This window comes from Erpetoichthys calabaricus, chromosome 3, assembly GCF_900747795.2.
Source record: "Erpetoichthys calabaricus chromosome 3, fErpCal1.3, whole genome shotgun sequence".
Classification (NCBI taxonomy): Eukaryota; Metazoa; Chordata; class Cladistia; order Polypteriformes; family Polypteridae; genus Erpetoichthys; species Erpetoichthys calabaricus.
In genome coordinates, this window is record NC_041396.2 from 54,614,436 (window position 1) to 54,629,569 (window position 15,134).

At 35.3% G+C, this 15,134-nt stretch overlaps 1 protein-coding gene across 1 annotated transcript in view; it reads right to left on the reverse strand.

The window, feature by feature from the left end:
* ift172 (intraflagellar transport 172) overlaps nucleotides 1-15,134 on the reverse strand; it is a 122,739-nt gene that overhangs the window by 10,565 nt on the left and 97,040 nt on the right. Inside the window, exons 42-46 of the mRNA XM_028796836.2 lie at nucleotides 13,632-13,751; nucleotides 10,945-11,040; nucleotides 7,863-7,922; nucleotides 6,198-6,296; nucleotides 318-471 (exon numbers count right to left, since the gene is read on the reverse strand). Coding sequence (XP_028652669.1) covers nucleotides 318-471; nucleotides 6,198-6,296; nucleotides 7,863-7,922; nucleotides 10,945-11,040; nucleotides 13,632-13,751 — 529 coding nt within the window. The remainder of the gene's footprint in view (nucleotides 1-317; nucleotides 472-6,197; nucleotides 6,297-7,862; nucleotides 7,923-10,944; nucleotides 11,041-13,631; nucleotides 13,752-15,134) is intronic.

Genomic DNA, 15,134 nt, shown 5'->3' on the forward strand with positions numbered 1-15,134 from the left:
TCAGAATTATATACTCAACATAGATATGTATATGGTATACAAAGACATAACATGTGTAAACTCTTCCATTACTCAATTCTTTTCCGTAAATTATAGAAATTTAAACATTATGTCAATGTATATTATGTCCTAAGGTTGTGATGTCCAGTATGCCAGTATTATGTTATTTCAAAGGCTGATTAACAGTTGGTAAAATAGGAGACATCACAAAAACTACAAGGAGATATGTCAGATTAGGGTAAGATGAATTAAATAAAATTTTCATATATAAATGTTTACCGTCTTAAAATCTCTTTGAAATAAAACAGCTTTTTTACCTGTAATAACACAGGGCAGGGAACGTATACCAGTATTTACAGCCACCAAAGATGCTTCATAAGTGTCTCTTTCATCTTTGGGTAGAACTTGTTCCACTTTTGGATCTATACACACCGTCAACACCCAGTCTCTTATTTCTTCACGCTTCTCTTCCTGAAACAACAAAATCAGGTTATGAGAAAATTTTAGCACCTCTTCCAAAATGCATTTAATACGACCCTCAACTGGATTAAGCAGGTTTTACAACTGATGGATAAATAATTAGAAAAGCAAAACATCTTAAAAAAATGTTTGGCTAAGTTTATCTGAGAAATCCTAACCTGTATGTTTCAATGAACCAGTTAAAAGAAACTTTTAGGGTATCATCTAGCTCAGGGGTCTCCAACTCCAGTACTGGAGAGCTACTGTGGCTGCAGGTTTTCATTCTAACCCTTTTCTTAATTAGTGACCAGATTTTGCTGCTAATTAACTCTTTGCCTTAATTTTAATTGATGCACATCAGGCCCCTTAATTATTTATTTTTTCCTTAATTAGCAACCAAACAATATTAAGACACAAAATGTACCAATACATAAACAACAACCTGCGTCCATCACACAATAACTGAAAATAAAGAAAGGTGAAGACCTCAGTAATGTTGATCTGCTCAGGCCCACAAAACATTTTGACAGCACTCTTAAAAAAGAAAATCAACAGTTTTGGAAATGTCTGCCATGGCAGAATGAGCACCATGGAATTAAATAAAGGGTTTAATTAGCAACGAGAATTGGCTTCACATTAAGAAACTGAATGAAGTGAAGTTGGTTGAGTTTGAGGCCTCAACTTAGTTGGTCATCTGTTGATTCACTTCACATCAAATTTATGTTTAGGTGCCATTTAAGGAAAAAAAAATCAAGTCAACGGTCAAAGTCTCAAGAAGAGTCAATTAAAGCAAAGGGAAATAGTTAATTAGAAGCAAAAACTGGTCACTAATTAAGAAAAGAGTTAGAATGAAAACTTGTAGCCACAGTAGCTCTCCAGGACTGGAGTTGGAGACCCTTGGTCTAGCTGTTATTCTGCATTTGCATATATAATATTCAAAAACAGCATTATGATTTCATTGCAAATGACCTTGGTGCTAGAGATCTAATGGTAACATTCAATGCATAATTTTTGCTACAAATTCAGTTTCTGATACCATTTGATCCAGCAATAACTGTAGTATTAAAATGCATGCTGTTTCATTTCCTGAACGTCTTTCAGATCTGGAACTGACCAATACAATAACATATAAACACATATGTAAATACACCCTATAATAGCCTTGAATCCCATCCAGGATTGCTTCATGCCTTGGGTCCAACACTAGAGGAACAGACTCCAGCTTCCCTGCAACCCTGAATTAGGTTAAGAGTTGGAGAATGTTATATTATTTCATTATTTGAGGCATAGACTCAACCTGTTCCTGGAAGCATTCCTTAGGGAGTATGGTCCATGCTGACTCAACAGAGCTATGCAATTCCTACAGTCATTTTTTGCCACATATTAATGCCATATATCACCCATTCCAGATCATCTCAAACATGTTCAATTGAACAGGGATCTAGGAATTGTGCAAACCACATTGTTGATGAACCAGCTTGTGATGATGCAAGCATTGAAGTAGAATGCACTACGTTGTTAGAGCGGGTACACGTGATTAGCAACAATGCTAAAGTATGCTTGGCATTCAAAAAATGCTCTGGTGACATTAGGCATTACAAGCCACAAAGCACACAACCCCCCGCCCCCCATTTTCAACAGCCAACCTGTAGACAATGCAGGATGGATTTAACCATCTCAAATTGTAACTCGGACTAGACTACATTTTTTATTTCTTCAATCATCCAACTTTGCTAATCATGTATCCACTGTAACTTCATCATCCATTTCTTAACAAAGGTCCAATGTTATGTGTGTTCATAGATGTTTTTTCTGCAGACACTCTTATAAAGAACAGCTACTTAATGATTCGTGGCCTTCCTGTTTACTTGAATTAAGTATTGCCAATATTTTCCAACATTTCTTATTAACATGGTGTTTTCACCCACAGAATTATCACTCACTGGATGTTTATTGCTTATTGTACCATTAACTTGTTCAAATAGAAAGGCAGAAGAAGCTTTAAAAGAAACTGGTGCTGGATATGAAAAATCATCACATTAGAAATATACTTACACAAGAACTAGCACTGAGATAGAGATATCAGTGGGTGTTTTTTTAAGTAATTATAATCTGAAGTCTATTTAAAGATATTTTACTAATTATGGTATTGATACAATTATACTGTATGTACATAATTCAGTGAAGTTCTTACTAGCATGTGCTAATTAACATGGAACATACCACCAACTCTCCTATTACGATTTCACATCAAATGAAGTTGGATATTTTGGGGAAGTAATATCAGATTATGTTGAATTTTATGACCTGATCAGTGGTCCAAATAGCAAAGAATTTCTATAAATGTACACAAGTACAGATATACTGCCATCAATTTTTTTTAGGTTACATGCAGATTACTTTTCTAAAAGACATTAAAAACCAATCAGTAGATTCAGATTTTGGTAATTGTATAAAACAAATTATAACTTGGCACCCACTGTTCTTTAAACCTTTGGGCCATTTTTTGTCAGATTCCCTGTTCTTCAGTTGAAATAAACTTTTACATTCTACTCTACATTGAAAAGAAATATGCAAGGTAAACAGTGCATGAGACAGTTTTCAAAAACTGGAAACCAAATGATCTTGTGCATTCAAGCTCATTATAGGTGATTTCAATTTATGTTAAATGGAACTGGTGTTATCACTCTATAATTAGTACACAGCTGTGGAAAACATGCTGCATAAATGCAAGGGAACCATCTCTGGCAGTTGCAAATCTCATTGCAGAGCAGCTACTGGCACATTTGACCATGTCATTTTCATGAAACCCAAATATTAATTAAAAAAAAAATGAAAAATGATAAAATATATTTATTGGCTGGATTCAGTGTCCTAAGTTCAAATCCTGCTTCTAGTCTTTGTGCATATAGTCTTTACATTTTTTCCATGCAAGTGTGCGTTTGCCTCTGAATACTTGTTTCCTCTGCACATCCCAGAGGAAATACTAGTTAGGTTGACTGGTGGTTCCAAATTTGTCCTCTCCAAGTATAACAGTGGACATGTAAGAATGAGCCTGGGATGTGTTACCTTATTTTCGATCCATATTTCCCGGTGAAGGTCAAGTTGTTGGAAGTAGGATTCTCTAACCTCTGAGATATTGTTTATGGGGGAAATTCACAGGTACTACTTGCCCAACTGAGAAATTTAGACTGTCTAACAAATAATGTGTCTACACTTAATTATACTTTTTGTGAACAGTACTACACTGTCCATGTTCTGAGGTACTCTCGCTTTACATACAAACCATGTTAAATGGCTCTTCTTAATGTAGAGGAGCAGCAGCAGCTTTACTCCAAAGTTCACCCAGACTGTTGAACTCTTCCCTCTGTCATGGAGAGCAACCCCAGCACTGCATGTGCCTTCTCTGTTGGAAGTGCTCTCCTTGTGTTCATACCATATTTATTCCTTGAACTACAATTTCCTTACATGGTTTAAACATAAATAATTAAGCTTGATTGGTAAAGTTTAATTGCCCTCAACATGAGGGTGAGGGTGCCCAGTAATGGACTGCCTTACTATTCACATGTTTCTTGCCTTCCACGTTTAACTTTTGAGATATGTTCAGGCCTCCTGTGCTCATGTCAAACAGAAATGAGTCAAATAAAGTAAGAATGAATGAATAAAAGAGAAACTGATTGTTAATACCTTGGTATGGAATACATCTTTAACGTTTAATTTTGGGGGCAGCCAGAGGTTTTAAAAGATAAGGATTACCATATATGTTGACCAGAATACTTAAATAAGGGTTTATAAAATTGATGGAAGAAGTTGAAACACAAAAGGATTCACATCTTCATTATTTTGTTGACTGCAGTGTTAAGACAAATTGGAAAAAAAAGAGGACAACAAAGATAGAGTGACTAACCTGTAGTACCCAGTGCACAGTACAAGACCACGATCACATTCCCAACTGCATATACATGATCCACTGAAGATGCCATACCCCTTACATTAATACCATCCCGTCACACTTGGACAATAACTGTTATATTAGAGTACTATTATTAGACTATTGCTCAGCACTATTGTATCACCAAGGCTGATCAGAAAACTCCTAGACCTAGGACTTAATACCACCTAATTTCACCATTAAATTTGCTAACAACACTACCATTGTAGATGTGATTACCAACAATGATGGGTCCGCTTACAGAGAAGAGATTTGCTTTCTGTAACAGTTGAAGTTGATCAGTTAAACCTATGGAGGTAGCCATAAGAGGAAATTTTGGGAGAAGTTTACATTTCTGGGAATGGCTATCAATGATGAACTGAAGTGGGCACAATTCATTTCTTCTATATAGGAGCAGATGCTGTGGAGAGAGAGTCATTGATAACTTGAAATGGGCACAACAAATCTTGGCTATAGTCAAGAAGGCTTACTGATACCTTAGACATCTGCTGACTACCTGGCTGTCTCCATCTAAGCTACCTAAATACTATAAGTGTACAGAGGAGTCCATTCTCACTGGTTCCATAACATCCTGGTTTGGCACCAGCTCGGGCCAGGGCTGCAAAGCACTGCATAAAGAGGTGAAGGTGGCGCACAATATTACTGATGCACAGTTCCCTCCTCTCCAAGCCATATATAACACACACTACCTTAAAACGGCAAACAGTATTATTAAAGACTTCACCTATCCTGCACAGTTACTTTTCCTCAACATCCATCTGAGCCGAAAGCACATGATCATTAGTATTGGCACCACTACATTTAGAAACATTTTTTCATTTTCAAGTCATCAACTTTCTCAACAGTTACTCATAGTAACAACTGCATGATTGTGTCATATATAAAACTGTATATATCATTTTATCAGGAGTTAAAACAGATATAGAATACTACATACAATATTTGTCAATTTGATATATCGTCAGTACACAGGCATGTCTTTTTTGTGTTTTAAATTTTTTTTTACTTGCATAGCAAAATGCATTGCTTCTACATTCTTGAAAATAATGCACTTAATTCTTTTTGCTTATTTTAAGAATAGAAATAACCTGTTAAAAATGTAATTTGTGTAACTAACATTATCATGGTTGCTGAAATCCAGATATTAAATCCTCTGACCACATTTAATTTGAGTCCTCACTTTTGTTTTCACAAGGTTACAGGGAGGAAAATAGCTAAATAAGATAAGTCATGCAATTTAAAAGCTTCTGAAAATAAAGAATATTAAGCATCATTAAGTAGTTAATTGAAATCAACTTGTAAATTAAACAAAAAATAAATTAAATAAATGGTGTACTAAATAACACAAATATATATTTACATAACTTCAATTTGTCCCCATGCAAGCTTCTGTAAACAAATAAAGCTAAATTTCTTTAATGCATAAAATAAACCATTTTCAGGAAATAAAAAATCCAGAAAACCAGTATGTATACAATTCAGGATATCCTAATATATTTACCACTTGACTTTCTGACAAATAGTAAAAAAAACAGTATCTTCATTTATATTACTTAATGTCTAATAGGAAAATTACTCTAAGTCTCAGCTGCCACCTGGTGGTCATTTTGAGCCCTGGCAGCTGCTTTAATAAAAATAATCACAGATTAACACAGATACCACAATGCCATGGTAATTGTTTGACAAAAACATATTGAAAGGGTTACTGAAAACATACTGTCAGTAATAGTACCTAAAAAGCAAATATAAGGAAATTATTAAATATACTGAAAATAAAGTTTCTTACTGAGATATGCTGCTTTGAAGGAACTGGAACCTCAAATGGAATATCAGTATCCTGATAATCTGAATGATCAAGAGCAACCAGAGTACCTTCTTCTATCCCCTACAAAATAAAAAAATAAATAAATTGTGTAGCTAGGCAACACATGGAAATCATACCTAATGATTTACAGCTGGAGAAAGAAAATGAATGTTTAAGAATACTGAGATCAGCACTCACCTTCATTTGCTCATCATAAAAAGGGCAAATGTTAGTTGACAGCATAAAAAGGTTATGATTTATTGATAACAGTATTTTTTAACTGTTAAAGTCTTTATAACTTTTTTTAAAATTGTAATTTAGCACACCACTTTACATAGTTTGTTATGAGTATGTAAAAGCATGTCACAATTTTTAGGGGGGCTGATTTAGGAAAGACACATGGCAAGATTTTTAAGGTTGTACCATGACTTGCTTGTCATCTCCTTCAACTACCAAGAGGACTATGGCCAAGAAGAGCAACTCTGAGTCTGTCTTCAACCTGATACAGAATGCACCCCTCCAGTTACAAAGTAAAGTTGTCAGAAGAGACCCATGAGTGTTAAAAGCACATCCGTGCGACTCACACACAATCCCATTTTGGTTTAAAAAAAGATTATCTTTGCCAGCCTAGAATAAATGGGGATTCAATCACCAATCCTGTTACAGCTTCTTGTCTCATGTTCTATAGTAGCTACCTGTACTCTTTTGCAGTTAGAAAATTTTGTAATTTGTAAATGTATAAGAAAGTTAATTATGTGGTAGCATGTATTTCTTCTGCGCATAGCCAGTCCCCAACAAGTTCTAAACGTCACATTGTTAATCAAAATCTTATCAAAAACTAAGCAAAATGTCATATGGCTGCTGAGATCACAACTCATTTTGCTAAAAATGTCTTTTTGAGTGCACAGGTTTTTAAAATATTTGTTTAAAGCTTGCCTCTTTCCAGTAGATCCAATATTTTGTAATGTTCAAAAATTTCAACTGAAATCTTTGAGGGTTCCAGACTTTACAGCGTAAACCAATTTGCACAGCATTGTAAATTGGTATAAATGACTCATTGCTTTGTCAAGTCAGATAAAATATACCATACCAGAGAGGTGCTTTCAAGTTTCATATGTTCATTTAAATAAAGAATATCACTTTATGCAGGACAAGAACATATGATGTTAAATAAATCCACTTAAATCATTAAACACATGCAAGCTCTAAACCAGATGTATTTGAAATATAAATTATTTTATTTATTAGTTATCAGACATAATTGCTGATTAGGTTTATAGAAAGTAACTAAAAATATGAACAGAGCTGGAAAAGAAAGTAACTAAAAATATGAACAGAGCTGGAAAAGAAAATAATCATAATGGAAAGTATGATTAATATTAGATACTTTTAGTCGTTCATAGTTTTCTTATCTAAAAACATTTTTGCTGTAGTAATATGATTAAACAGGTCTCAGTTAATCCCAGATATCCAACTCTTTGATGCCAAAGAGAATAAACTACTTGTAAATATGACATTCATTATTCTCAAAATATGAAGATAATTTCAATGTTGAAGAATATTTTTATTGAAATAAAACAAAAAGGAAAATAAACACTACATTTCTCTGGTTTAGTATATAAATGAGTCTCAAATTTAACTACTTACATCACTTAGATCCAAAAAATGATTTAGAAATATGAAGCCCATGCTTGTCCAGCCAATACTCTGTTAAGAAATTAAAAATGTTAATGTTGTAATGAACTAGACTGAAGGTAACAATGGTATATTAGTTTCTCATAAAGGAAAAAAAGGTGTCAAAAAACGCTAATAAGCTTTCAAAAGCACTGCACTTTATTCATTCATTCATTCTTCAGTTTCTTATTCATCTGGCGCTACTCTTGGAGATACAACAAAAGTTTAAATGGATGCTTGCCATCATATTTATTATATGCATCATTCTCTAGTGTTTTTGAGACAGGGGTGATAGTAGGTTGGGACCAATGACTAATACTGTATATTCCACAAGATTCAATTTTCCACAGAGAAAGCTTTTTTTTCTCAAAATTAGAAATATCTATCAGAAATAACATCTAATAAAATGAAGCTATTTATATCCATCCATTTTGAATGTAACATTTTCCTGATTGTTGTCAGAGATCACAGCTTGTGTTCTAACAGGAGTGGGTCAAATACAGGTACTAGACCTGGCATGGACATGCTAATACAGAATATAATGAAAATTTGGTAGAAACATGGTCCATTTCTGTAAGCAAGGTAATGCTACTGGAAGTAACCAGGATCTTTCTGGAAATGCTGAAAGCACTAAATATTGTGAGAGATTCATGATTAACATATCTCTTAAAATGTTGCATAGATGTTGGGGATAGTGTCTCAGCACAGGTGTATGTAGAGAATGGAGCTTCTCTGCCTCCCTTGGAAAATTTATACCAGGATGCTGGAATGAAGACTCTACCAGTTAGCCCATTTTTAGGTTCAAGAGGAACAAAGACAATTTTTTTCTATGCCATGAAAATGGAACCATCTCTTTGTCAATCTCTGAGACTGAGGACATTTTCCAGTCCTATGGGTTGCAGATTTGGACAGTGATTATTATCATCTTTAAAGTTATGCAGAACTCAAAATGATAATGTAGTTGGTGAATTTTGTTAAGTTTTCCTCATTTACTTATTTATTTCTAACATCTGGTTGTGCCTTTTTCAACTTGAGTCTTCTGATATCATCACTCCTAAGAATATTTTTCATGTGATAGGAAGCATTTTTTCAATGACTAACCCATTTGGTTATGATAAGATACATGATTTTTGCTAAGCAAAGCTTTCTCATCTAAATCTAGATGCACTGATAAGGAAAGCATCTGCAGGTTGTAAACAAATATGATCATGTCAATATCATAAATAATGATTTGCTATGATACCACTGTACACAAGCAAAAGGACACAAGTAATCATTCATTCAATGAGACTGGAAATAAAAAACAAAGTAATGAAGCCTAGTTATTAACCTTTTTTACACAGTTTGTTCAAACCAAAATGTTTAATTAAAAACTTGATTTCCCCTCAGTCTTGAGGAGTCAGATAGCATCAGAAACCATTTTACAGTCCCTCCCTTTCAAAGATCCAAGAGTACAGTAGGAAAAGGATCTCTCACTCAACATCTCAGAAAATAATTCACTTGCGTTCCATATGCACAAAGAATAGAATTATTCAACTCAAAATTATATATATATCAAGCACATCTGTCTCGTTTAAAATTGTCCAAAATGTTTCCAGGGCAAGATCCAAACTGTGAACGCTGCAATCAAGTTTCAGCCTCACTGGGCCATATGTTCTGGACCAGCACCAAATTAACATCATTCTGGAACAAAATCTTTAAATGCCTTTCAGACAGCCTTGGTGTTACAATTCCTCCTAACCCACTAACAGCTGTGTTTGGTGTACTTCCAGATGGGCTTAAAGTGGAGAAGGACAAACAAACTGTAATTGTCTTTACTTCACTATTAGCATGTAGACTTATCTTGCTCAGATGGAAGAATACTAACTCTCCTATTCTAAGTCAGTGGATAACTGATGTTATATACTATTTGAAACTGGAAAAAAATCAAATTTGCACTTAGAGGATCTGTGCAGAACTTTTTCAAAACCTGGCAGAATCTAATCAGTAATATTTTAGAATAAGCATTTAAATTGAGGAAGCAGGTTCTCTCCCCTCATTTACTCCATTTATCTTTATTCATTTATTAATTTATCTATTTACTTATTTTTAGTAGTTTAAAGTTTTACTCTGCTGGCCTAGCTCTCCTTCTCAGGGTGGGGGTTGATTTGTTTCAAACATATTTTTGTAAAACTTGATTTCCCTGTTTTTTTTTTTTTTTTTTACTATTTTAGAAATTGACACAGAGATTGCCAGGGCAGCATGGTGGCGCAGTGGTAGTGCTGCTGCCTCGCAGTAAGGAGACCAGGGTTTGTGTTCTGGCTCCTCCCTGTACGGAATTTGCATTTTCTTCCCATGTCAGCATGGGTTTACTCCAGGAGCTCAGGTGTTATCCCTCAGTCCAAAGACATGTAAGTTAGGTGGACTGGCAATGCTAAATTGTCCTTTGTGTGGGTGTGTGTATTCGCCCTGCGATGGACTGGCACCCTGTCTAGAGTTTGTTCCTGTCTTGCTCCTGCAGAGTATTCAATAATCTGATAAATGATCTGTTGATCGACAACTTTCTGGCATATATCCACCAGAATTTACGGACTTCACAGTGCCTATGGCTACACCCAACCTTTAATATAAACTTCCAGCAATTACACAAAGTGTGACAAAGTGAACTTGTAAATGTGATATGATCAATTCCACTGTGCATGGATCCCAAATTAAATCATGATTCAAGTGTAGTGAGGTTTGTGGAAACACTGCAAAAAAATAACATATCTTTGTAATATATTTCTTCTTTCATGCGTTCATTTCACAGAATCAGAGGTTGAGGAAAAAAAACAGAATGAAAAGTACATATTGTTCTCACCCAGATACATTTCTATAGGTGGGAAGACAATAGTTAAAATTTTAATTCTAGATTAAATATTCTTAAAATAATTATAACTCTTGTCCACTTCTCCTGGATTTTACAACTTAAAAACATTTATTTATTATTTCATGTACTGTAAAACAAAAGTTGCTATATTATTCCAATACATGTATTAGTAAATTATTCAGTTAACATGTAATACATAGTACATACCTTAGCAGCAAAACCTGCCTCATAGAATGCTTTATCTGCTGGTATTATATCTGTATACCTTAGCAATGCTATTGAAATTTTTGCTGCAATAGTCTCCTGCAAAATAAATAAATAAATAAAATTCAGAAAATTTCTGCATTATATAAATGACTGCAGAAAAGGCGGTATAAAATGGTTTATTACAAATTTAGAACATTTATATACAATTAAAAATTTTTTGCTCTGTCTCATTAATATATGTATCTAAATTGACTATGTAATGCAGTTTTACTCAAATATTTTAGACATGATTTATTTCTTTTGAAGCATATAATATACTGACATATATCTGAGAAAATGATTGAACATTCCTAAACTTTTTGAAATTACAGGATTAAAGGAAAAGTTTGCTTTATCAAGTCGAAGTTACTACTTCACAAACATGCTATATATGCATTTGCCATATGAAATTATGTTCTAAACTTAATTGCTCTCTATAAATTAAAAAAATATCTTGTCTGCAGTGGCACTTTACATTGTTGTCTATGGGGCACGTAGGAGAAGCTTAAAAACATACCAAATATTCCACTTTTTAAAGCCAAGACAGTTGTAAAGTACTGATGTGCACCTTCTGCGTTTGTGATGCATGTTTACACTTAATAACATGTTATCTTACTGTTTAAATAAGCTAGTTTAATTGTGATTTATTTCCACATTGACCAATACAAGAAATTCTCACTTATAGTATATAACTGTTCAAAAAAATTAAAGGAACACTTTGAAAACACATCAGATCTCAATGGGGAAAAAATCATGCTGGATATCTCTACTGATATGGACTGGGTAATGTGTTAGGAACGAAAGGATGCCACATCTTTTGATGGAAATGATATTTATCAACCTATAGAGGGCTGAATTTAAAGACACCCTGAAAATCAAAGTGAAAAAATGATACGGCAGGCTAGTCCATTTTGCTGAAATGTCATTACAGCAGTTCAAAATCTTAATGTTGGGGCATGCTCCTATTGAGATGACGGATAGTGTTCTAGGGGGATCTCCTCCCAGATCTGGACCAGGGCATTACTGAGCTCCTGTACAGTCTGAGGTGCAACCTAGTGGCATCGAATGGACCGAAACATAATGTCCCAGAGGTGTTCTATTGGGTTTAGGTCAGGTGAATATAGGAGCCAGTCAATGGTATCAATTCCTTCATCCTCCAGGAACTGCCTGTATACTCTCGCCACATGTGGCCGGGCACTGTCATGCACCAGGAGGAACCCAGGACCCACTGCACCAGCATAGGGTCTGACAATGGGTCCAAGGATTTCATCCCGATGCCTAATGGCAGACAAGGTACTGTTGTGTAGCCTGTAGAGGTCTGTGCGTCCTGGATATGCCTCACCAGACCATCACTGACCCACCAACAAACCAGTCATGCTGAACGATGTTACAGGTAGTGTAACATTCTCCATGGCTTCTCTAGACCCTTTCACGTCTGTCACATGTACTCAGGGTGAACCTGCTCTCATCTCTGAAAAGCACAGGGTGCCAGTGGTGGATCTGCCAATTCTGTTATTCTATGGAAAATGGCAATCGAGAGCCACAGTGCCGGGCAGTGAGCACAGGGCCCACTAGAGGACGTCGGGCAGACGTCATATCACTTTATGAGAAACAGACTCATAAAGTCTGTTTCCAATTGTTTGGCCAGAGACATTTACACCAGTGGCCTGCTGGAGGTCATTTTGTAGGGCTCTGACAGTGCTCATCCTGTTCCTCTTTGCCCAAAGGAGATACCAGTCCTGCTGATGGGTTAAGGACATTTTAAGGCCTAGTCCAGCTCTCCTAGAGTAACTGCCTGTCTCCTGGAATCTCCTCCATGCCCTTGAGACTGTGCTGGGAGACACAGCAAACCTTCTGGCAATGGCATGTATTGATGCGCCATCCTGGAGAAGTTGCACTACCTGTGCAACCTCTGTAGGGTCCAGGTATCGCCTCATGCTACCAGTAGTGACACTGACTGTAGCCAAATGCAAAGCTAGTGAAATAACAGTCAGACAAGATGAGGAGGGAAAAATGTCAGAGGCCTCCAGCTGTTAAACCATTCCTGTTTTGGAGGTTGTCTAATTGTTGCCCCTCTAGTGCACCTGTTGCCAATTTCATTAACACCAAAGCAGCTAAAACTGATTAACAACCCCTCTGCTATTTAACTGACTAGATCAATATCCCAGAAGTTTCACTGACTTGATGCTATACTCTGATTAAAAAGTGTTCCTTTAATTTGTGCAACTTGTGCTTTTGGGAAGCTTCTCTGTGTCACAGACTTGAAGACTTATGATGATGATCAGAAGAATAATATAACATCTCCCAATTCAGTGTACAGTAAGTACTGCAAAAATATGACATTCTACAGTTTTTAGTGTCAATAGGTTGTGACTCTATTGCTGAAGGATTTTGGGGGAGAATAGTTATATGAGTTTCTTTCTGTTTTTCCTATTTATTATTTAGTTTTCTTATTAGTCTTACTATTTTATAGTATTTGTAGAATTTTGTTTTCACTTCTCTCACAGGGTATTTGCTAATGCTCAGTGCCAAATATTCAAAATTAAACACAGTAACATTACATATTGTAGTAAAACAAAAAGTGAAAAAGAAAAAGTTGTTGGGCTTTGCCACCTTAGACAAAAGTTGTGAATATAAGCCCATCATACCAGCTGTTTAACTCCTTGTGCTGCTGATCGTGCAGCATAGTAGTGTGCAATTAGGAGCATCTGTTCAAATTCTTCATGCGCTGGAGAATTGGCTTCAGAAGTCTTCACCATATTTTCACACTAGTTAATTTTAAAAATAAAAAAGAAAATCAGTAATTTATCTTGCAAGGTCAATTAAGAGTAGCATTTATTCACATAAATTACTTGTGAATATAAAACACTTAAAAATAAAAAGGATACTTCCATCACAGGTCTGACGTGAGAAAATATAGCCAAGTATTAATATTCAAATCAGGTATTACATATTTAAAAGCCATCACACTAAAGAGATTGAACAGCAGAAAATAAACTTTACTACCATACAGCTTCTCTTTTATGATTGAGTACATCTATTCAGTGGAACTGTATTACATTCCATCATTAACTGGGCAAAGAGTTTATTAATCATAGTTGTGAGATTATTTGTAAAACATGTAGCTTAAGGACATAATGAAAAACTAAAACTTGCATTGATGTATGCTCAACTGTTTTGGGTTTCTTCAACACTACAAGTTATGCAACAGAATGCAGAAAACCCAAGAACAATTTATATAGCTACTGTATGTGCCATTTTTGTATTCTCTTATCATCTTTGATTGTATAGCAAACAGGGAGACCACTGAGCACAAAAGTTTCCAGGCATCCAAGGACCTTTGTCACATTTGCTGTTGCAAGGGTCCTCCATAATGATGGAGAGGTATGCAAATGCAATGTATCCTCCAGTCCATCTCTATATTGCACCAGTGTTTTTGCTGCACAGCTCTGTGGTCAGGGCAGCATTGACTCCCAGTGCCCCAAGTAGAATTGCATTAGTAAAAACAGATGCATATCTTTTACAGAGTGAAATACAATCATACACAGAGACAGGCAGAAGGGAAATTCACTTATTGCAAAACCAACGCAGAACACAAAATATAGGAGAATAACAATAATGAACAAATATTCAAATAAACTATACTACAAATAAACCTATTGTGTGGCTAATTCAGCTATAACTTTCATGAAACAATTGGATAATTTGTTGAAAAAAATGAAGTAATTTTAGAAGAATGTTAAAAACTCAGTGCATCCATCTGTTTGTTACACTTTAAAGTTTTTTGCTGGCTATTTGTTGTAAATCCAGAAGATACATCAGTCTCTTGTTACGGATTCCTCCAGTACTTCATTTGAATTTCACCCACTAACTCACTCATTTTCCTCTTTTCAGCTTCCTACTTTCTCAGAAATCTCAGATCTTGTCTGTAAGTCTAAGCCATCCACTTGTCAACTGGACCCCCTCCCTACACTTCTGGTCAAAGCCTGACGTCCCCTCTCTGGTCCCTCTTATTTCTACTAGTATCCACTCTTCTCTCACTACTGGTACTGTTCCTTCATCTTTTAAAATTGCTGCAATAACCCCAATACTGAAAAACCTGGTGCCGATCCAACTAATTTCAGTAATTTTCATCCTATTTCTAATCTAAC